The following is a 25,322-nucleotide window of genomic DNA, read 5'->3' as shown; positions in this document are numbered from 1 at the left end:
AAGATATCAGTTTACAGATGCCCTAATTACCTCCTTTCCTCTTCTTTGTTTTATTATTTTGAGATGGTTCCTTCAAGTAAGTCTGGTGAATGACAGACAAGACCTTCAGGCACTTGTCAGATTTCTATCCAGAGGTAGCAAGAGTTGTAAGCTGACATCATCAGATCTCATGTTCACTTAGATACGTTTGTTTTTTTGGCAGCATCAAGTCCTTGACAGGTCTGTGCTGTCAAGGTTTGTCTTATGATATAGGATCTTTCTCACAATGGGGCCTCTAGTGCATTGTATATACTTCTGTTTCACCACTGCAATTTCATGGAAAAGATTGAAGGCCAGTATGAGTTTCTGACAAAATTCTGGGCTGGGTAACGTACGGTATGCTCCAAAACATTGATTACTTCATTAAAGGCACCAATATAATTAAAGTAAGAAATAGCTTTGTAGCTGCTACTAATAATGCATGTTCATTTTATTGAGAACTAGCTTAGAGGCCGAAATCTTCCTCAGGTTTATAAAAAAAAAAGGGCTTATATATTAATGTAGATTAGATGTCTGAACATATCCTGAATAATCACATGTCTAATATACATGTTAATCTAATAAGCATGTTGTTACTCATTAGGCTGTACGTACTTGCATGTATACTCAGTAAGGACCTGGTTTTGCTCCCAGTTTTATGGTGCATAAACTGTATCATATATGAAAATAAGTGTTTACTTAACAGAGTAACAGAGTTGGAAGGCACCTTGTAGATCAAGCAAGAGTCCCCAGAGCATTTCCGATAAATGGCAGACCAGTTTCCTCTTAAAAGTCTCAATTGTCAGAGCTCTCACAACCTCAAAGCAACAAAGCAAACATATATATATAGGCGGGAGGTATTATCCCGCTTGTTCATATTTTGGGGATAGAAAAACATCCCCAAAATATGAACAAGCGGGATGATACCTCCCGCCTACCAGACATCTGGAAACCAGCCCTCATTAACAAATGTATCCCAGCCATAGAAACTGAAACCAGACTCAGAACACATATTGCAAAACAACCAAGTAGCCTGCAAGCTCCAACTACTCAGGATATCACGCCTAATCCACAATCATTAACTAATCAGCATACCTCAGTTACATCAACGACCCCAGGTGTTACCCCACTGACTCACCAGGAAGTTTCTACACAGCAGGCAATTGCTGAGCCATCAGACCACACCCAAACACCAGTATTTATAGAAGGAAGGCAGCTCAGGTCTCGCTGTGTTCGCCCTAGAACAAGGACAGAAGCACCAGCCTGAAGATGACGAGTGGGACCTCGTCGAAACGTCGCCAGAAATTTCTAAATCCTACACAGGAAGAAACCCGAATATACCAAGACCATCATACCTGTACCCGTGAAAATCTACAAAAACAAATATATATATTTGTTAAATATATATATACTTATTAAAAATACAACATATATATTTATAAATGTACATTTTAAATTACAAGTAGTCCTCAACTTTTGTTTAGTGACCATTCAAAGTTACAGTGCCACTGGAAAAAAATTACTTACGACCATTTTGCACACTTATGACCATTGGAACATCTCAATGGTCATGTGATCAAAATTCAGATGACTCATTTTTATGACAGTTGCAATGTCCTGGGGTCATGTGATCAACTTTTGTGACCTTCTGACAAGCATAGTCAATGGATAAACCAGATTCACTTAACAACTGTGTCATTAACTTAACAACTGCAGTGATTCACTTAACAACTCTGTCAAGAAAGGTCATAAAATGGGGCAAAGTTCACTTAATAAATGTCTCACTTAAAAAAACAGAAATTTGGGGCTTCATTGTGATTGTAATTTGAGGACTACTTGTATATAAAAATATTCAAAACTAGGTAGTGCCAAGCAGTATATGTAGTATCAAACTACAAAGTGTATATACTGTATGTGGAAAAAATACCATTGTGGAAATTTTAAGAATAGTAGTTCTTTAAAACCTGAGAATGAGGTCAATTTGTACTCATTTTAAAAACTGAGAATGAGAATTTATACAAAGTTCTGCTGTAAGTGGGAATAAGAAAAGTTAATGGTGTTGCCATATGGCTTAGCAGCCTACTGTGATATATGTCTAGGAAAGCAAAATTACAGTATAAGTAAAAAAGTATACAGTATTTCCTTACATAAGGGTCTGATCTGGATAATGGAAATATCTTACATTGTGTGAGTAATTTCTGTTTTCATAAAGAAATGAGGCTTTGAAGGCATGGGAGATTTCATTTTGCAAGAGTGAAGTATTTTATTGATTAGCCTGCTGTCGCCTACTTCACGTGAGACACCGCAAACAAACTGAAAGGAGTCAGTGAAGGATGGTGCTTGTACAACAAAACTAAGAGAGTCCATACTGAGATAAACAAATAGGAAGTCAGCAAAGAGCAATATGTTCAGAAAAGCAAGATCAATCCGGAAAAAAAATAGAAGAAAATAAAAGAAAGTTTTGTTCAGATTAACATATTTTCCATCCACTTCTTACTTTTGTTTTCCTCATTATTTCAGCCTTACTAGTCACTGAAAAATCAGTATTATTGATGCTATCTTGTGATAATATGTGTTTTAAAGGTACCAGCTATAGTTGAACAGCAGGGCTGTTCTTATGTTCTTACCACCACTTTTGCTTTCCCTTTCTTTTTTCTTTTTGGCAACAGGTGGTCAATGCATACATGCCTGGAAAAAGGATTTGGTTAGAGGGTATCGGGGCTGCTTCTGAAGGAGGCATCGCTAATCTCTCAGATTCCTATGCTGCCAGTTTCCTGTAAGTTAATCTAAGGATGGAAGTAGTGATATGTTTATGAGAAAACCAGTAAGTGCACAGAATGGTTAATTGGCTTCTTTATTGTCCCAACTCTAAAATCAAGGATACTATACTATCATTAGACTAATAGTTATTAGACTTTATCCATCCATTTTTCTGTTTTAATGGGAGATGACATGTAAAGGCAGTTAGTAATAACATATAAATAAAAGTGGAGAAGCTACTGCTTTAAGGTAGCAATAGCTAGATATTATTCAAAGTAGTAGCTTCTCCACTTTTATCTGTGCACACGTTGGACATATTGTAAGAAGATTAGAAAGGGAATGTTTCGTTACCTCTAATACTTCATCATACCACTCCACTGCCAATGGACCTACAACCACCAGATACTTTTTACAAGAATTATCTGTCTCAATCCGGTGTGAGGGATGTTCAATAGACAGGAAGGGAAGAGTAGGTAAAGTATTAGATAAGGAACAAAAATGGTATTAGCAAGTCTGCGGAGAGGGGTGGCACACAAATCAAATCAATAAATAAATAAATAAATAAATAAATAGTTTTTAGTTCTGGTTACACTTTTTAAGCTTTACCCGTTATTGTCAAATTCCTTAGTGATTAAAAGATTTTTTTTACTTATTTATAATGTGCCTTTATTATTTTTACAAATAACTCAAGGCAGTGAACATATCCACCACATCTTCTTCCTCCTATTTTCCCCACAACAACAACCTTGATAAGTGAATTTGGCTGAGAAAGAGCAACTGGCCTAAAATCATCCAACGGGTTTTAATGGCTAAGGTGGGACTTGAACATAGGGTCTCCTACTTTCTGGCCTGGGGCCTTAACCACTAGACCAGCGTTTCTCAACCGGTGTGCCGTAGCACACTAGTGTGCCACGAGACATGGTCAGGTGTGCCGCGAAGCTCCTAGGGAAGCTCCAGCTGGGCAGGGTGCTGCCGGTGCCGGTGCCTCCGACCTGGAGCTCCCACTCGCAGCTGTCCCCTGGCTACTGCCCGATGCCGCTGTTTCCGGCGCTCTCCTGCTGGGCCCCAAAGAAAGAAGGTGGGAAAAAGGAGAGCTTCATTCTTCGCGTCGGCGGCAAGTGTCCTTTGGGACCTGGCACCGGCAGCAAGAGCAGGAGGGCGCCATCAGCAGCGGCACCAGGTAGTAGCCGGGGGATGGCGGTGGCAAGAGCCCCATGGTGGAGGCAGCGGCACGCCCAGCTGGAGCTTCCCTGGTGGGGGCGGCAACCAATGCCCTTTGGGGCCCGGCAGGAGGGCACTGGCAGTGGGAGCGGGAGGGTGCCGGCTGCAGCGGCCCCAAAGGACAAGGTTGGGAAACAGCACTAGACCAAACTGGTTCTGGTCTAAAGCAGGGGTGAAATTCATCAGGTTCTGGTAGCAAAAATTTTGAGTAGTTCAGAGAACCGGCAAATACTACCTCTGGCTGGCCCCAAAATCTGGGAATGGAGATTTTGTAGTATCTTTCACACCCACTAAGCCACACCATAGAATCTGTAGGGGGGGGAATTAAAATTTCACCCCAGGTCTAAAGGATTTGGAAAGATCAAAAGATTTATCCACAACAGGATTCCTTTTTGTTTCAGCTTTATTTCCTTACTTCTTATATGGAAATAAAAATGAGGAAATATCATGAGGACACTGCTTAAAAATGGCTAGTGAAACAACTAATGCCATAACAACAGGGACATGAGTCCACAGGTAACAGTAGATAAAAAGTAATATCTGTTGAATTTTCAGATGCAGAAAAGTGACTGATTAAGTTAACCTAAAGAATACTGTGACTCCCAGAAATCTTTAACACATTATAGCAGATTTATTTATACTTGTAGCACAAATGCACCCATCTTTTTCCCCAGCAGATTGTGCATAGTGCTAATTAATTTAACCTTTCCCCTCCCTTTCTCTTTCATTTGTCTTTGTTTTAAGTTAATGATTTTAACTTTGTTTTATGTTGTGAAAATATAAAAAATTCATATTTTAGCAAGAGGCCCTTGAAAGCTCTGTTTGACCATTTTGTAGTAGGTGTCATTAAAATCCATTTTTAAAATTAGTATTTTTCCTCATGGTGTGTGGGAAAGTGATGTCATAGGTTATAGGTCATCCAGGTGGTGGTGGAAAAAACAATCCTGGCAACTTTTCAACTCATTTATAAAAATAAAACAAGGAAATCAGATGGGAAAGTTCAAGTTATTAAGTTCATAGAAGGTGCTCTATGGAGATTCAGGTGGTCAAACCAGGTTAATCAACAAAAATTAGTCTAGAGATCCACTTTCTTTATAAAAAAGAGTTTGCTTATATACACTGACAGCAGGAGATCAATGTGTTTTGATTGATTTAGCATTCCAAGCTAAAAATTGTGCTAGGCAACTTCCCTTCCACCATTCTTCCTCTCTCCACTGGAGATAAGAATCTCTGCCCAAGAGAGTGAAGTAGCCTCTGGCATTTTTTTTAGAGAGAGGGGGGCGAGAAGATGGAAAAAAAATAAGCTTAATGGTTGAAGACTGCTGATAAGATTCCTTAAACCATTACTATTTGATTGCAAATTGGGTTTTAAATTATTCCATGGAAATTTACATCCTATTTACACAAGTGTGGAAACAAATCGATTTAATTATTTTTTATTCATTTGTTTATTTCAAGAACACATTTAACTTTCATTATGGTTTTAAAGAAAGTGATAGGCTATGGTATTAAAATTGAAGGAAAGTACTAAACTTGCAAAGGAGTTTTAGAGAGGAGATGAAGAATTGAAAAATGAGAAAAGTATTTTAACCCGAGAAGAATTCAAGGATATTTGACAGCAGTGTTCTCAGAACATTTTCTTAAAAGAGTATCAGTTACTACAACTAGTCTTCAACTTACGACCACAATTAGGACCAGAACTACCATCACTAAGCAAAGTGATCCTTAAATGAGCTTCACCCAATTTCACAACATTTTAATCACATACCTTAAGTAAATCCACTTCCCCCATTGATTTTGCTTGTCGGAAGCATTCTGGGATAGCAAACAATGATTACATGACCTTAGCATGTTGCAACCCTCATAAATATATGCCACTTGACAAGCACCTGAATTTTAAACATGTGATCACAGGAACACTGTGATGGTTGTAAGTGTAAGGACTCGTTCCTTTTTTTTTAACGCCACAGTAACTTTGAACTGTTGTTAATAAATAGTCATAAATTGAGGACTATAAGAATCAGGCTGTTTTAAATATAGACAGAATACAAGAGTGATATTGACAAAGAAGTTATACAGGACTTATAAGTGAAAGCAGCTGATGTTTTAATTTCTAAAATGGATACACAAATAGTAAAAAGTGACTTGGATGTATAGATTTCAATTAGATATGGTAATTTGGAGAACTTTCTTATTTTGGACCTTAAAAATAGCTGTTTTGAAGCTATTCCTAAGAAAAGATAAAAATAGAATGAAATGAAATCATTGTTCCAAAAGGTATTGTCCAAGGAACCACGGAGTATTACTCCTGTTAGATCAAATCAGCTGGAAAGAGATTATAGGGGAAGGTGTCCTTCAAAAACTAAATCTGTGGCATATAGAAACAAACTGGCAATCAGTATGGCTCATGAAGCAGAACTGTTACATAGGCACTGTCCACACAAATTGTTCATAACTTTAAATCCTCATCAAGGTGCACTGTTGTGTTGATGGGTCCATCTCATCACACCTATCAGGACTCCACATTCATCTTGCATATGTGATTAAAATTAAGAAAGAATCATCTCTCTCTTTCTTACCTAGTGGTGCCTTAACAATAGAAATTCAATTTCCACCATATTTCACTCAGTTGTTATAATTATTCCATGGAAAATTTATGCAAGTTCTCCTGGGATATTTTCACATAAATCTCCAACTTTTCCCTGTAGAATCTTGGTAGTATCATATCCACCTCCATGCAGGAGACCTGCCAAGACACACTTTAAATCAACTGGCTGTCTAAGTTCAAAAGGATTTAAGTTTTATTCATAATAAATAATGGATTGTCTTGGGTGGGAGAGGGGGAAAGCAGATCTGCCAGAATGGTGTGTGTGTGTGTTGATTCATTCAAAATCCACATATGCTAATATTCAAAGTTACCAATATCTAATGTAAAGCGATACGGTAATATGGGGCATTTTGTCCATTGCCCTTGTTGGAAGATAGTAAAAATAATTGTAGAAATATCTTTGACTCGTAGTGTTGAGGTTTTTTCCCATCATAAATTGCTGAAAACATTCTGTATTGTGCATGATAGCGCTATGTATTATCTGACTAGGCTGGGTTTCAAGTCCCAAAAGTTCCCAAAATTTAACTCTGAAACACGTCGTTTTTGAAAAAGATCTTCAGTATCTATTAATTAGAGGCTTTTACGGTGACTGCTAACTCTATTTCTCAGTGAAGTAGCAGAATAATTAATTCATGAACGTATCTTACTTGGATGGCAAGTTAATACCTTTCAAAAGAAGAGAATGCATCAGGGACATCTTCCCCCAAACTAGCGGTTGCCAAATGTTTTGGAATATAATTTCAGTCATCATAAATCACTGACCACTATCGTGAACTGTGAGGTATCAGACAAGACAGGTCTGATATATGGAACAAAGGCACAACCTAGATTAAGGAAATCTATCTTGCTATTCTCAGTTAAAAGCTAATCAGTTGTTTTCTAAATTGCTAGGTGGCTAAACTCTCTTGGAATGCTAGCGAGCCAGGGCATCGATGTGGTAATGAGACACTCATTCTTTGATCATGGGCACAACCATCTCGTGGACCAGAACTTTAACCCATTGCCGGTAGGTGGATTTATTTATTATTTATTTATTATTTAGATTTGTATGCTGCCCCTCTCCGCAGACTCGGGGCGGCTTACAACAAAGTGAAACAATTTGCAACAAATCTAAATTACAGTTTAAAAATATTTTTAAAAAACCCATTTTCTAAACAAACATACGTACAGACATATCATTCATAAATTGTATATGCCCGGGGGAGATGTCTCAGTTCCCCCATGCCTGACGACAAAGGTGGGTCTTAAGGAGCTTACGAAAGGCAAGGAGAGTAGGGGCAGTTCTAATCTCCCGGGGGAGTTGGTTCCAGAGGGTCGGGGCCGCCACAGAGAAGGCTCTTCCCCTGGGGCCCGCCAACCGACATTGTTTAGTTGACGGGACCCGGAGAAGGCCAACTCTGTGGGACCTAATCGGTCGCTGGGATTCGTGCGGCAGCAGGCGGTCTCAGAGATATTCTGGTCCAGTGCCATGAAGGGCTTTAAAGGTCATAACCAACACTTTGAATTGTGACTGGAAATTCGGCAACCAATGCAGACTGCGGAGTGTTGGTGAAACATGGGCATACCTAGGTAAGCCCATGACTGCTCTCGCAGCTGCATTCTGCACGATCTGAAGTTTCCAAACACTTTTCAAAGGTAGCCCCATGTAGAGAGCATTACAGTAGTCGAACCTCGAGGTGATGAGGGCATGAGTGACTGTGAGCAGTGAGTCCCGGTCCAAATAGGGCCGCAACTGGTGCACCAGGCGAACCTGGGCAAACGCCACAGCTGAAAGATGTTTCTCTAATGTGAGCTGTGGATCGAGGTTGATACAGTATCTTCTGAACTTGCATTAACATCCCTCTATTCTTACTGGTTCTCTGTCCTACATATTGTACTGTATTTTCTAGATGTGTAATGTTTCTTATATTTTACATTTTTGTATATATACAACCAAATACAGTGGAACCCCGACTTACGAGTTTAATTGGTTCCGGAAGGAGGCTCGCACGTCGAACAGCTCGTATGTCGAAACATTGTTTCCCATAGGAAACAATGTAAAAGCGGTTAATGCGTGCAAGCCCGAGGGCTGAGGGGAAAAGACGTCGGCTGAAGCGGGGAAGTTCGCCAGGAGTCAGCAAAGAAGCCGCGCGTGTGTTTTAAAACATCGGAGCCGGCATGGGGAGGCTTTTAATCAGCCCCCGAGCCCCCAACCCGGACTCGGGGGTTGATTGAGAGCCTCCCCATGCCGGCTCCGATGTTTTAAAACACACGCGCAGCTTTTCCGCTGACTCCTAAAGCGGGGAAGTTCGCCAGGAGGCAGCGGAAAAGCCGCGCGTGTGTTTTAAAACATCGGAGCCGGCATGGGGAGGCTTTTAATCAGCCCCCGAGCCCCCAACCCGGACTCGGGGGTTGATTGAGAGCCTCCCCATGCCGGCTCCGATGTTTTAAAACACACGCGCGGCTTTTCTGCTGCCTCCTGGCGAACTTCCCCGCTTTAGGAGGCAGCGGAAAAGCCGCGCGTGTGTTTTAAAACATCGGAGCCGGCATGGGGAGGCTTTTAATCAGCCCCCGAGCCCCCAACCCGGACTCGGGGGTTGATTGAGAGCCTCCCCATGCCGGCTCCGATGTTTTAAAACACACGCACGGCTTTTCCGCTCGGAAGCAAAGTAAGCCAGCCCGGGTCTTCTCGGCTCGTATATCGAATGTGAGCTCGTGAGTCGAGCAAAAATTTCTCTAATCTCGCAGCTCGTATCTCGAGTAGCTCGTAAGTAGAGCTGCTCGTATGTCGGGGTTCCACTGTACTGTTCATCATTGCTTATTTTGTAGGAATTATTTCAAGGCAGCATTTTTCATCTACTAGTAGAAGCACATAGTGTTAAGGAAAAGTGATCAGAATTACCTGAGTTATCAGGGGCCTGCATTTAGTGATGTGATGAGTTATGATCTAGTCACAAACAGATTCGTTATATAAAATATAGTTTACTTTTAGATAAATAGCACAGTCCAATTAAACAGCCAAGGTCATTCACATTTAGTCAATCAATATCAAGAAGTATTATAACCTTCTTACCAGTCTGTCTTTATCTTTATCAAACAAAGATGTACAGCTAATTAACACTTCATTACTTTCAGAGAGTAACAGAGATTCACACAGAAGCTCCTTATCAGATACATGTCAATCATGAATGAATCAGCACATCACCCTGTAACCTGTAAACTTAAAACACCATAGCCAAACATCGTACAGCAGTACATTTAAAGTTAAGGTACACAAATAAATGCAAACATAGATTGATAGCTCACTTATATATTAACAAACAAAACAAACCATTTGGACATAGTTCTAACCACATAGGATGGTAGTAACATTCACATTCTGTATCTTCATCAGCTTCTTTCTATCAATTCCAGCCAGAATTCTTTCTTCTTTTCACTGTTACTAGGCACATATTCCAACAGTAATTCCGTTCATTTCCCATCTCACTTTTCTGCTTGTTTCTTTCTTGTTTTCTCTATATTATCTCTGCTGAATCAGTCTGAATTTCTCTCTTCTTTTCATGTTGCCAGATAGTAAATCAGAGGATTTGTGCATGACTTTGTACCCTTGACCCGCTCTTCAAATTCCTGGCTTTCACAGACAATCAGGCACTAGTACCCAGATATGTATGTGAGTGTGTGCAAGAAAAGATTTTACACACACAGCTGAAAATCTACTGTGCTTTGTGGCCTGTTTCAACTCTGCTTGAAAATACATTTTTCCAGATTGGTTTCTTTCAATACTAATAGGAGACATTAGTTAATGTCAAGTACAACATGTTGAAAGCAGATGGGCGAGGGTTACCTCTGGAGCTATAACTTTGTCCACTATGAGAACCTCAATAGGACCCTTGTGGGTTGCACAAGACCAAGAGAATCAGGGCATTCCTTATGGGAGGGGCATTTAAGCCATGGCAGGGAGGAAGGAGGGGCAGAAGGGGAGTTATAGGTTCTGAAAACATACAATAAAAACAACCAAACCCAGGTCCTTAGGGAAAGAGCAAAGTGGCAGGAAAATGGAGCTGAACAAAGTTTAAATTTATAGGAATGAAGGTGAAAGAAGTTCACAATTTCACACAGCAGGGTTGTTCCTTGCAGTTTAATGCAAACCCTCTTATTTGCAGTTCTTCAAAAGGACAGAAGTATTCACCGTTGAAAGTGTACAGGCTTCTAATAAGAAAAACATATGTTAATCTTTTAAAGTAGAAGGTTTTCTTTTCTTCCATTTCAGTCTAGTAAATTTTACACCTTGTAAGTGAAACCTGTCAGTATCAAAAAGCTCTGAATCTCCAAGGCTAGAAATGTACAGGTCTGGTAACATCCGAGACACACAAGATCCTGGAGTGCAGCATGCAAATTTGGAAAGCAGAAGAGCAGCCACAAAACAGTTATCCTGTAATTGTTCTGTCGAGCTCTCTGGTTGAGTCCTCCCAAAAATGCACAGATACAATTTCAGACACACACACGTTTGAAAATTCAAAACAATGTTCTTTATACCGAAAATGCAAATAAACAGAGCACTCTTTTTGTATAGCAAAGAGCACTTGTCTCCAAACAAATTGGTAATTTGTACAAGTCCCTTATCAGTTCTGTGATACTTAGCTTGCAGCTGTGAGGCAATTCACAGTCCTTCTTCTTTCACAAAGTGAAAGACACTTTGCTCTGGGTTAGTTTCAAAGCGGGGAAAAATCAGCACACAAAGATCAAAGTCAGCAAAGCAGGCATGAAACACAACGATCAGATAATCCTCCACAATGGCCAAACCCACAGGCTGCTCTTTATAGCAGCCTCAGTAATTACCACAGCCCCACCCAACCACAGGTGGCCTCATTTTCTTTGATAATAATCTCTCAGTTGTTGCTGCCTATGCATCGCTCTCCGCATGCGTGGCTGTATCATTAACTCTTGTTCTGAATCCAAGGAGGAGCTAGATAATTGATCTCCTTCTGAGCTGTCTGCCACACTCTCCTCCTCCCTGTCACTCATGTCTTCTTGGTCAGAGGAGCCTTCATCATCAGATTCCACCCGGGGGGAGGGGGCAAAACAGGCCTGCAGCATGTGGATGTCTCCCCCACATCCACGGTCCTTGGGGCAGGAGCTGGGCCAGAGCTAACCACAACAGTAATGAAGAGGAAATGTTCTGCAATTAGATCCTAGGAGAGCATCAGTTGCTGAAATTTTCTACTAGCTAAAAATTTGTTGATTCAGGCTTCTTATGCCTCACATCTCTAGAAAAATGCTTACAAGATGTCAGCTTAGGTAACTTACATAGACTAGAAAAATACAAAGATGTGCAAAGATGTTTCTCCAAAGCATTTATACCAAAAAGACAGTTTGGGGGCCTCAGAAAAATCAAAATCTGTAGTTCTTGTGACACAGAAAGATTTTTAAAAAGATCTTGAATGCTTCCTTTTTCATAAAGTTGATTTAATTTTTTAAAAACACTGTTTTATAAATAGACTGATAACAGAAAAGGGGAGAGGGAGAAGGGAGTAGGATGGATAAAAATGTGGCATAGATAATTATGAGGCTATAGAGAGACAGAGGCAGAGAATTGCATTACAAGTCCAAGTTAAACAGCTCTGCTGCTAACTGAATATGGTAAAGGTAAAGGTTTCCCTTGCACATATGTGCTAGTCGTTCCTAACTCTAGAGCAGTGGTTCTCAAAATTTCTAATGCCGCGACCCCTTAATACATTTCCTCATGTTGTGGTGACCCCCAACCATAAGTCCTACGCCAATTCTCCCAACAGAGCTTCAAGCTGATTGGCAGGAATGTCAGAGGGACACCCCCACTGTAAACACTTGATTGGTTGGATTGTAAAAATATGTTCCAAGGTGCCAGAATAGAAGCTTTAGTTCCTAACACCATGGGAAATTTGTTTTTTCCCATGGTCTTAGGCGACCACTGTGAAACGGTTGTTCAACCCCCAAAGGGGTCCCGACCCCCAGGTTGAGAACCACTGCTCTAGAGGGTGATGCTCAACTCCGTTAATAAGCCAAAGAGCCAATGCTGTCTGATGACAATTCCGTGGTCATGTGGCCAGCATGACTAAATGCGGAAGTTCCCAGGAACGCTGTTACCTTCCCACCTAGGTGGTCCTTATTTTTCTACTTGCACTTTTACATGCGTTCGAACTGCTAGGTTGGCAGAAGATGGGGCAAGTAACAGGAGCTCAGTCCATTACGCAGCGCTAGGGATTTGAACCATTGAACTGCCGACTTTTCTGATCGATAAACTCAGTGTCTTAGCTACTGAACCACTACGTCCCCTAGTTAACTGAGTATCATCATATAAATACTTTTCTCCAAAGCATTTATACCAAAAAGACAGTTTGGGGACCTCAGAAAAACCAAAATCTATGCAGAGCTTCCTCTAGGAGTTCAAACATTCTAAATTAAGCATACAATGCTTAGGGGAAAAAATACATATTATGCCTGCATCTTTTGAGTAAAACTCACTCAGTGCTAATATCTTTCGTCCTATTCGGAACAGGTGCATTTTTGGGTGGAGAGGTAGAGTCTGTTGAACAGGCAGAAATGGCATTGCTCAGCCGCAGCAGATTCTGAAGCTGGGCTGGGATGCGGTGCCCGTTCTTTTCCCGTGGGAGCTATCAGGGAGATGAAAGTGGCTGTTTGGGGCTGTGCAAGACTGCTGGGATGTGAAATTGAATCCTCCCACTAACTCATTGACAAAGACTTGCTATCTTTCCTTTGTGCAAACCCTCCAATGGTGAGAGAAGCCCTGGCATCAATCACTGCCTTGGCCTGGCTGCCCATCAGCTGGCGACAAGCTTTGGCTGGGTGCCTTGCAAGAGTTCAATTGCTCTCCTTTCCATGCCATGGCTGATCTGGCCCTAACTCCAGAGATTCTCTGCTGAAGGAAGGACAATTGAGCTGTTGTGGCACCCAAGGCTAATTCAGTTCGCCAAAGTGAATGTCTTTCAACTTCTGGATTATTATCCATATGATATATATATTATATTATACGATATTCCAGATATTTTCATCTAGCTATGTTCTTTATAATTTTTGGAGTGCTTTGGCAAATACTGAAGTGCCATTTACTAATAAAGTAAATGGCAGTTCAGTATGTACTTCCATTTACTTTATTAGATGATAATTTTGGTCCTTACTCTTACTTGAAGAAGTACTGCTCAGTTGGAGCAAATTAAAGATTTATCCAAAATCCTAGGTAATTTAAGATTACAAACATTAAAACTTCCATATGATAACAACATATCTTATGAGATGCTTACAGATTGTTCAAGCTCAATAACTACTGTAGAGGATATTCTGAGACCATGAAGAATAATTTATTATCCTCAAATTTTCATAGTCTTTTCTGTAAGACTATGACAGCTCTAAGTTGTACCATTAAATATTGTGGTGTAGGAGCACCAAATTGTGTTTACACCTTTGCTAAAAATAAATACACTCTGCTTTGCACATGACTCCTAAGGGTATATTGTTCTTATACTTATGGTAATGACACCCTTATTGTTCTTCTGCATCTCATTTGACAAACGGGTGTACATTTGTCCCTGGAAGGAACAGAACATGAAGTGACCAGAGCAGAACCACAAGTGGCATTTTATGTTCTGGGTTTTACAATAATAACTTTCAGAGAACTGAGAGTGGAAGGTCTATTATATTGCAATTATTTGTCAGGTTACAAGCAGCATTTCTTCACCATGTGGTTAGGGCACAGTTTTAAAGCTCAGATCTGGTTGCAAAGGTCTACGGGGCCCCTGGGAATGTATCCTGTAAGTCTCTGCTAGGAGACAGCCGTGTCTACTTAGTAGGATTATATAAAAGGTCATCTAATTTATGTTTTTTCCAATACCTCCTTTTCTAAACACACCTATATAAGAAACCCCTGGGGTCATGTCATAAACTTTCCATGCAAAAGGATACTTAAATTCTATAGTAGCAAGTTCAGTATTGGATAGAGCTCAAAACGTTTTTGACAGTTATTTTGAAAAGAAGAATTTGTGCAAATACTGTTTCTCAACACAAGGAAAACACATATTCCACATTCTCTCACACGGACAAAAAAGAAAAGTACAAAAATATATATCTTATATTTTCTGAACATAGAGAAGTTTAATTCTTTATGTGATCCCCTTATATAGAGCGCTGGTGAGACCACATTTGGAATACTGTGTTCAGTTCTGGAGACCTCACCTACAAAAAGATATTGACAAAATTGAACGGGTCCAAAGACGGGCTACAAGAATGGTGGAAGGTCTTAAGCATAAAACGTATCAGGAAAGACTTAATGAACTCAATCTGTATAGTCTGGAGGACAGAAGGAAAAGGGGGGAGATGATCGAAACATTTAAATATGTTAAAGGGTTAAATAAGGTTCAGGAGGGAAGTGTTTTTAATAGGAAAGTGAACACAAGAACAAGGGGACACAATCTGAAGTTAGTTGGGGGAAAGATGAAACATGAGAAAATATTATTTTACTGAAAGAGTAGTAGATCCTTGGAACAAACTTCCAGCAGATGTGGTTGGTAAATCCACAGTAACTGAATTTAAACATGCCTGGGATAAACATATATCCATTGTAAGATAAAATACAGGAAATAGTATAAGGGCAGACTAGATGGACCATGAGGTCTTTTTCTGCCGTCAGTCTTCTATGTTTCTATAGTGTTGTTACTCTTGGCAAACTTGAATATGCTTCATAATCTTTTCTACTGTCTCTCCATAAATTCTGTCCTAGGAATAATCAATCTGGCTTTTTCTACAGGACTACTGGCTCTCACTGCTATATAAGCGACTTGTCGGACCCAAAGTACTTGCTGTTCATGTTGCTGGACTGCAGAGAAAACCTCGCCCTGGCAGGGTAATTCGTGATAAGTTACGGATCTATGCTCACTGCACCAGTTACTACAAGTGAGTTATCTCGGAGCAGGTGCAATTATTGAAGTAAAAAATGGAGATTGGGCACGGAAAACCAGCAGACCCAAATGGGGCTAATCAGCCTGAGATACACACACACCCCCAAAAAGAAAATCAGATGAATCTCTGTGTTCCAGGCTCCTAGAGCAGTGTTTTTCAACCAGTGTGCCGTGAGACATGGTTAGGTGTACCGTGGGGAAATTAAACATGGGCCCCCATTTATCCGGCCTGCTGCCAGCCGCCTCCATCCGAACATAAACATTCCCCTCACAATCCCTCCAGCTTTCAGTGACAGGAAGAGTGGAGGCACAAGGAATGCTCACTGACCAATCACCTTCTAGGATTCATCCCAACCAATAGCAGGCCACCTCTCATCCACACCCAGGAAGGCCCCCGCTTGGGCTGCTGTGCACTTGTCATTGTGTGGCTGTGGCAAGTAGTTGAAGCTGCTACTCCTCCCCATGGTCCCGAATTCTAATCCTGGTCAGGACTGGAGGTAAATGTTATTTTGGTTGGTAGCGTGCCCCAGGATTTTGTAAATGTAAAAAATGTGCCACGGCTCAAAAAAGGTTGAAAATCACTGTCCTAGAGCTATGAGTCCTTATACCTGCTAAAGAACGAGCTTCCTTTTTCCTCCTCTACTCCCCCCCCACTCCTGTCTGTGAACAACTTGGCTCTCTCAGATCGTGGAGAGGGGAAGAACAACATTGGTGTTGATAGGGAAGCTCACCTATCTCTGGGACTGTGGTGGGCGCCTTTGCGGATGACATCAAGGGAGTACAGTTCCCCCAAAGGCCCCATGAGTTTGGTTTCAGTTCCTTCTCTCCCCCCACTTCCCATTTGGGGCACCTAGCCTAGCTAGAGTTTCTACGATAAGCCTTCAAAGCATCTCAGGAGGGTAGGACCTGGGACTTTCCTAAAGACACTGGTCCCTATTGTTGCCACTTCACATCACCCAGATGCTTTCAGCAAGGCTCCCCCTCCCCCTCCTAGAGGGAGCTTTGGCCAACGACTGACAGGTAACTGGCAACAGAAACAGGGAGAGATGGGAAAGGGAGGGTAGGCACAGGCCAGCAGACCCCTGGCTCCTTTCCATGCCCAGGGCAAATACTGTAAATGAGGGCCACCTGTGTAGAAGCTGAAGCGAACTCTCTCCTCTTTGGGGATATTCTTGCCTAAGCTTACTTCAAAAGCAGCAGTATTGAAAACCTTATAAATGCTGCCTAAGGAAACGATATGTATAAAGCTTCAGATGCTTTGCGTTATCCCACCTGTGTAAACATCCTATAATAAAATAGTGCTGTTAACCACACCATCACCACCATCATCCTTCAGGCAAGAGATGTAGACTGGAAGATTACCAAAGGCCACTAAAACAATTCATTTGGTTAGCTGAGATTTCAGCCAGGGACTCTCAACCTGTATCTAACGATTCTATTAGCTTTCAAATATCCCCCACCCACCAAAGACTTTTCATTAAGATACAGTATAGCTTTCTTCTGACCTATAAAACTTTGTTTTTTAGGCAAGTAACATTTCTACATGTACGGTACATGATGGAAAATTACAGCTAGATAAGATGATTTTATTTAAACATGTAAGGCCTAATAATCCTATTTCTGCCTGCAACAAACATTAAAAACCTGAAGTCCACTCTAATCATCCATTCATCACAGATGCAGTAACTGCAACTGTCTCACACACCAGTTTCCTACTCAGTTTAATAGCCACATGTAATTAAATAGTGGTAAGGTTGGAAGACTATTTATTTAACTAGACAGAAAAGTGCTACATTTACTGCACTAAGTGATACTAACTTTTTTTCCAAGAGAAAATATTGATGCTTCTACATATATACACAGAGAGAGTGAGAGAGAGAGACATATACATACTCACACACAACACAACAAACACATATATTATATTTTTCAGAGCATAAGATGCCCCTTTTTCCTCCCTAAAAGAGACTGTAAACATGGATGTGTCTTATACTCTGAATGTAGCTTTTTCGAAGCTTTTTCCCCCCAGCCCTAGCTAGGTGCTAACAATCTTGCTGGCTTCCTACTCCCTCCAAAGAAGTTTTTCCCCAGTTCTAAGTCTTTGCAGGCTTGTTTTCATTCCTGCTCCCTCTAAAAAAGGCTTTTCTAGCCCTCCCACGATGCTAGCGAACTTTCTGGCTTGCAGCATTATTTTTATTCCTACTCCCTCCAAAGCAGTTTTTCCTGCCCTAAGTGTTTGCAGGCTTGTTTTCATTCCTACTCCCTCTGAAAAAAAGTTCTTCAGCCCTAACCAGGGGATTTAATAATATGCTGGAGCTGAACAGACTAAGGACGCTAGGCAGATATAATATCTGGTAGGTAGATTCTCCCCCCCCCCCTATTTTCCCCCCTCAAAAATAAGGTGCATCTTATACTCTGAAAAATATGTTATATACTCTCTCTATACACACACCAAACATACACTACACACCAGCCTATAAACTTGAAGCAAAAATGGTATCTTGTCCTACTGTACTGGAAACATAGGACTTTAGCTGCTCTGAAAATACCAGTCCACAGTGGCTTCATTAAGACCAAGGAATCATTGCAGAAAATGTTGAGAGTATCCTTTAGCTAAATCTTTCTTTGCAAAGTAACACATTGAACAATATGACAGAAGAACATCTTGAACTGGAAGAAAAGCTTCTTGCTTTAAGCAGTTAATAAGTCCCCAAATGGGTTTCCTATTACTAGATGTTCATATTGGGATTGGAAAATAACAGTGAAAATCTTTAATTCTAGAGCTAACACATGGTGGGGGGAATTGCTCCCGGTTCTTTGAATCGGTAGCGCTAGTGGCGAGAGGACAATTCTGTGCATATTCAGAAGCATTGTGCACGCATGAATCCGTATCAAAGCATTTTAGAACTCACTACTGTAACACATAATTACTAAAAAGTATTCAAGTGGTTCACCTTTAAGCTCTTATCTTTCTCACAGCCATAACTATGTCCGTGGTTCTATCACAATTTACATTATCAACTTGCATCGGTCACGAAAGAAAATCAAGTTGGTGGGGACCCTTCGGGACAAACTTGTCCATCAGTATGTGCTGCAACCCTATGGTCAGGAAGGACTTCAGTCAAGGTGAGTGCTGTTGTCCAGTTCAAGGCCACTATCATGAAAACCCATTAAAGGAACATTTTAGTGACCAAACATTGATATTAAGCACTGTACTCCATTTATTCATCTATACATATAGTGTGCTACCTGCTATTTAATTTCCAACTTTTTCTTGACCCACATGTAAATCATGTGAATAATGTTCACTTTTAAGATGTTCACTTTTTTGTGTTGTAAACAGGAACTGGCCACTGTGTCTAATTCCATCCAGCTTTAAAATACTGATGGAGAATCCAGCAATGTTGTTTTCCCAAAATTTCCACCCACGCTTGACCAGAGGTTTCCAGAAAACTATTCTGCTATAGCTTCTTGCTTTATTCTCCATTTATTTATGGTGCTCCACATAAAATCAGATTTTAAAAAGTACAGTATTGTACCAAACCTAAGAAGGCTTATATGGTCTAACACCCCATTTTTCTCATGGCCAATGAAATGCCTGTGCAAACCCCACAAATGGAATGGAAGCACAGTAGGTCTCCCTCTCGTGTTCTTAGCAAGTAGCATCAAGTCACGTACTGTCTTAGTTTGGGAATTATATTCATAACTAAGTATCAGTTAATGGCATGCTATGAATTTGTCCAATCTGCTTTTAAAGTCTTTGAGGCTGTTGATCATCATTGCACCTTGTCATCATTCATGCCCTAGATCAGTTTCTCAAACTTTCCGGCTTTGCAGATGAGTGGAGGGGAGAGGGGTTCCGTATAAGTAGTGGGTTACTCACCCAAGTGGGAATGCGTGAGCTCATCCACCAATTCCTCAGCCCAGTTCTGAACAGCTCAACGCCTGGTTATAGGTCATGGCCCGGGGACTGGGAATCCTTGCCATAGATTAACCACACATTCACTAAGGTTTTTTTATTTGTCTTTAATTTTTATTTTATTTTATTTATTTATTCATTTGTCCAATACACAAGTACATAGGAAGAAAATAGACATGTGATAATATAAAAAGGGTGAAAGTGGGCTTAGAGGAGAGGATATATGACAGGAAGAGAATATATAAGATAGGTGAAAGAAAGTAAAGACAATTGGACAGGGGACGAAAGGCACACCAGTGCACTTATGTACGCCCCTTACTGGCCTCTTAAGATGTGATTCTAGTATTGGTATAGTTTATCTGACAATGGAGTCATTATCCTAGCCTTGTCCTTTCATAGGATCTTTAGGTTCCACAGCAGAAACGTAAAGATAAAGCTAGTGGCCATCTATCTTGAAGTCTCCTGTATTTCTTTTATCATTGTCATGAAGAACATTTACGCTATCTCTAAGTTCTACCCTCTCCCCCCCCCCCCCCATTACCTGGAAAATGGCAGCTTTCTTCTCTACTTTTTGACTGAAAAAGTTCATCTGTTTTGTGCAGGTCTGTGCAGCTTAATGGACAGCTCCTCACTATGTTGGATAATGGAACCCTGCCAAATCTGAAGCCTCGTCCCCTTCGTCCTGGACGGACCCTTGTGATTCCACCACTCACTATGAGCTTCTACGTGGTGAAGAATGTTAATGCCCTGGCATGTCGGTATCGGTAGCTCTACCCAAGCCCACTGCCAGAGCAGAACCCCCTTGGGGCACTTCTGCAGGGGTGTGCAGACATCACCAGGAAAAGAGGACCGATGTGCCTCCAGGAAAGTACTGACTATCCACAGCTGTTCCACGTGTTCTTATGGTCCTAGCTTCCCCACCTGCTATGACGATTTCCAAATAAGCAGTATTTTAAACCCTTTGCAATTCTCCTATAGACTATCATAGAGTGGGGACTTTGTGCCACCTTGTGGGCAATGAAGAAGCTGTAATATGAAGAACTGTTCCTGGTTTTCTGTGCTCAGTGAGTGGAAAGTCAAGATGCATCCATCACGCCAGAAGCAACCAGAAAAGTATCAGCAGGAGGAGGCTTAGAATCTAGTATTTCAGCTTTATCCCTGCGGATGGTCTGCCCCCTACTGGCAAGTGGCAACAGAACAAGCTATGTAGCCAGGAAAACGCATCTAGAGGAGCCAGAATTGTATCTTCAAGAATTAAGCACCCAGTTGTGCTGCAGAAGACAATCCAGACATGAAATTCTGAAGTGTCTGTAACTGCTTAAGCCTATGGCATTGCTGGATGGGAAAAAAGAGGACTGGTCTTGGCCACTGTAAATAATGCTGCCTCCTGGGAGCATTTGTTGTAAATGTTAACTATTAAATTATATTTTCTGAAAAAAATTATTGTACAAACTGAGAAATTGAGGCTTTTTAAAAGTTTCCTGCTTTTTAGGGCACCAATAAATTGTATCAGGTGGTGCATGAAAGAATGACAGAAAGGCTTGTAAATATTTTAAAACACCTAAACTTTCTGTTTCAATATTCTGAAGCCTCTGCGTCATACTAAGTCTGGGCTGCAAAACTCCGAATGGCAGCAAAGAGCTATAATCTGTGTTTCTTTGCTTTCATTTAGTAGCCATTCAGATTTTTGCAAATCAGATCCAGTAGCATTATCCCTGCACTTTCTAAAAGTGGTGTTTATATTAAGTTAGATCTCACAACTAATTATGAGCAACTAGACATGTTACTAATAACCCTGCACACTTTTGCAGTCTGAGGATCCATCCTATTGCTTACACTTCCACTCACAATAGCTTTTTAGATACAGTCCACCCCACATTATTTATCTCTATTCATTTCACCTAACTCAAATGTTACTAAAAGAAGCAAATATCTATAAGAAGTTAGCCTGGGGCGGAAGATAATTCAGACATAAAGTCTTGGGATTTTTTGGTTGACATTAAATGTAAATGATGATTTAAAATAAAAAATGTGTACTGTTACCATTATATTTATGGACAGGAGGGCAACTTAACGCCAGGTGCTGACCTTTGCTGAAGATTGTTGCACTCCTACCGAGCTGGGAAGTCCCTGAGTTGTTATTAACCAGGGTGAAAAACAAGGGCCTTAGATAAAATGGATTTACTGTTCAGTCATTAACTGCACAAGAGTTTTGAGATACTATAAGGAGTAGCAAATTTATTGATGAATAAATTTTTGTGAAGCTTGTTTCATGTTTCATCAGAAATATCAAATGTAGTTTTGGGAACCACTGTAAAGACATGCAACAATTTGATGGGGTGGGAGCGGAGAAGTGAAATATTGGCTTTCAGAGCTTATGCTGATTGGAGTTTTAAATATCTTTTTACAGCACATTGAAAGGCAGACATTCTAATGGTTCAATTCTTGGTCAAATAAATGATATTGGATATTAGCAATAGCAACACCTTAGCATAGGTGAATTGTCTTGGCAGGAAACTTGTGTGGTTATACAAATCACAATTTTCTACCATTCTCATTGCCCCTTTTGAAATAGACCAAAATAGTTGACTTCTAATACACTAAATCAGGACTGTCAAACTCGCATTGTCACATCTTTGTCGCATAATATATCGTGGTTTCCCCCCCACTTTGCTAAACCTGGGGTTGGCCAGCGCGTGATGCATCTTGCCAGCAGGTCGCAAGTTTGACACCCCTGCACTAAGTTATATTTCTGATACCAGTTTAGCAAAAATTTGTAACTCAATACTTAGATTCCTCATATTTCTTATTTTACCACATTTGTACTTAAATAAAATTGATTGGTGTCCATTTTTCTTGGCATTTTCTTGAGCAACAGTAAATTCAGAATTTAACAAAAGTAAACTGAGAATTTGACAAAAAATGTTACAGCTTGAAAAACAATTGTCATGCTGTCTTATGTAGAAAAGTTCCACCGTATAATCATATTATTCTTTATTTTAAATAATCTTTATTAAGTTTCTGCATATAAAAATAGAAGGAAAAGAAAAAAAATCAACAAAACATATGAAAAAAAACAAGAAAAACAGACAGATGAACATATAAACTTGTATAACATATAAAACATATTCAGTGTTCTTTATATGCATATAGACAGTTATTTGTTTATCAATTAATATTTTCTTTCACTATGTACATATATTTATTTGTTATATAGAAGATGTAATTTGTCAACCGTACTGTTGATTCTCACTATCGAGCAACCTAATATTTGTATCTAGTGTATGGAATTGTTTTTTTTTCTTTTCTTTTTTTAGTTCTGTATATTATGTTGTATTCATTTTGTATGTCTGTGAGGAAGATCCAGATTCGTTTTTAGAGGTTTTGTTTTCCATCGATTTATGGTGTAATGTTTCTTTATTTTCATTTTATTTGAGTGCGCAAGGAAGGAGGGTCTAGTTTTGCTTTTCCCTTAGATTTTTAATGTATTTTTTTCTGTTTGAACCATTTGTATCAATTTTTTCATATTTTGTAAAATTCAGATTTATCTTTTTCCTGTAATTCCAAAGCCATTTTGGTCATTTCTGCACACTCAAGGATCTTAATTGTAAAGCTTAAAGTTTTAGGGGCTGTTTCTATTTCCCAATTCTGTGCATATGGCAGTCTTGCTGCCGTTATAATATGAAGGATTTATCTTCATTTTTAAATTTCTGTCTTGCAATACCTAGAAGGAAAAGTTCAGGTTTTAAAAGGATTGTCTGTGCCACAATTTGCTCTAGATAACTTTTGATTTTGCGTCAAAAATCTTTAGCAACTGGACAGGTCCACCATAGATGGTAATACTGTAGATCCCTCTTTTCCTTTTGCATTTCCAACATAGCAGTGAAATATTTGGATACATTTTGTTGAGTCGTGCTGGAGGGAGGTGCCAACAGTAAAACATCTTATATAAGTTTTCCTTGTATGATGTTGCTAGTGTTAATTTATACTTTATGTTTCAGATTTTTTCCCCATTCTGCTAAGTTTATGAAATATTCAAGATTTAAAAGATTCCATAGCTGGTAGCAGAAACTATGGGGAAAGGAAATGATTCTGTACTATGTGTATTTTAGAGGGCCACTTCATCATTAGAGCTATAAAGGAATGGGAGTCTGTGTAAATTATTTGTGGAGCGCAGCTATTCTTGTAGAAGCTGTTTCTTCCAGGGTGCTCTGATGCAGTTTCAGAAAACACTGCTTTTAGCTATTCAGAACTGTTAACCAAGAACAAGATGCAAGGTATCTGAATGTGTGGGGAAAGCTGTCAAAGTCCATGATGTATGAGGAATCTTAATGATTTAGCTTTTGGCGCAGTTCTCGGAGCCATTAAAGTGGAAGTGAGATTGGAATAAGAATTGCTGAGAAACAATGAACTTGGTTGGAAATGAGATTATTATTATTTGTATAAAATGAGATGATTATTTGTATAAAAAATATTATGAATAAAAGTTGTTACAGAAGACCTTGATGAGCATTGCAATCTGTGTAATTAAGGGACAGAACAGATTGCGCTCCACCCACACCCTCAGTTCACAGTGCGGGAAATCGCGACGTCATGCAGCAGTTACAAGCAGATACCCAGGCTTGCCGCCAAGATATTCAAACTCTGCAAGCCCAAATAGCTAATTTACAGCAAGCCAAGCACCCCTGTACCTCCTCTGAGACCTAGAATTATTTTGGCTCACCCAGAAATTTTTTTCAGAGACCGTAGCAATTTCCAGCCCTTTTTACAACAATGCAGATTATTCACTGAAGCTTCACCAGCCAATTTCCCTAATGATGATATAAAAGTAGCTTTCATCTTCAGCCATTTAAGTGGTGGTGCTTCTAGGTGGGCATCTCTCTTACTTGGAAGACAGGATCCTATCTTAAGAAGTTATGCAGGATTCTGCCAGCTGATGCAGAGGGAATTTGTTGACCCCCTTCTTGTGCAAAATGCCACTAGGCAACACCTGTCATTGCACCTTTACTGTTGCACTATACTACACCATTGAATTCCTGGGACAGGATACTTTCCAGAAGGCATCTCTATAGACCCTGGCAAGATCGAGGCCCTGCAAACCTGGCAACACCTAGCTGTTCAGAGATTCCTAGGCCCTGCAAACCTGGCAACACCTAGCTGTTCAGAGATTCCTAGGATTCTCAAACTGTTCAGAGATTCCTAGGATTCTCAAACTATTAACAGCCATTCATTCCAGGGTTTACCAAATTGACTGCGCCCCTCACCTGACTCCTCCAAAAAGGAGTCAAATTCCAGTGGGGCGATAACGAGCAACAGGCATTCTTGACTGTTAAGCAGACTTTCATGAAGGAACCCATCCTCAAATAGCCAGACCCTTGCTGTCTTTTTGTGGTGGGAGCAGTGCTTCTTCAAACACGCTACGATGGCGGCCCCGTTTCTATGAGCTTACTATTCCAGAAAGCTGAATCCATCTGAACGTCATTATACTATTTGGGAGAAAGAGCTGTTGGCCATCAAGACTGCTTTCAAGATCTGAAAACACCACCTGGAAGGAGCTCGCCACCAAATAGAGGTCAGAACTTATCACAAAAAATTAGAGTTCCTGCAAGCAGCCAGAAAATTGAATTGACAGATCTGTTGGTCATTCTTTGCCAGATTCAACTTCAGTGTCACGTACACACCAAGTTGACAAAACAAACGAGCAGACGCCTTATCCCGCAAACCTGAGTGCCTGCAGACCAAAGAACCCTTGCTGCTTCAAAACATTGTACCTGTTGAATCAATTGCAGCCGGGCACAATCTGGTAGATCTACAACAGCAAGATGACTTGTGAATCAGTGAAAGCAAGAAATTGGGCCCGACTCACTGT

General features: G+C 40.2%; 1 protein-coding gene across 1 annotated transcript in view; it reads left to right on the top strand.

Annotated features, from left to right (window-relative positions):
* HPSE2 (heparanase 2 (inactive)) overlaps positions 1-22,303 on the top strand; it is a 187,399-nt gene extending 165,096 nt beyond the window's left edge. Inside the window, exons 8-12 of the mRNA XM_070752965.1 lie at positions 2,688-2,794; positions 7,499-7,613; positions 15,384-15,529; positions 18,514-18,660; positions 20,056-22,303. Coding sequence (XP_070609066.1) covers positions 2,688-2,794; positions 7,499-7,613; positions 15,384-15,529; positions 18,514-18,660; positions 20,056-20,221 — 681 coding nt within the window. The 3' untranslated portion in view covers positions 20,222-22,303. The remainder of the gene's footprint in view (positions 1-2,687; positions 2,795-7,498; positions 7,614-15,383; positions 15,530-18,513; positions 18,661-20,055) is intronic.
* Positions 22,304-25,322: the final 3,019 nt, after the last annotated feature.

This window comes from Erythrolamprus reginae, chromosome 5 (genome assembly GCF_031021105.1).
Source record: "Erythrolamprus reginae isolate rEryReg1 chromosome 5, rEryReg1.hap1, whole genome shotgun sequence".
NCBI classification, from domain to species: Eukaryota; Metazoa; Chordata; class Lepidosauria; order Squamata; family Dipsadidae; genus Erythrolamprus; species Erythrolamprus reginae.
The sequence above is the reverse complement of the archived record's forward strand: the minus strand, read 5'-3'. Positions and strand labels throughout refer to the sequence as shown.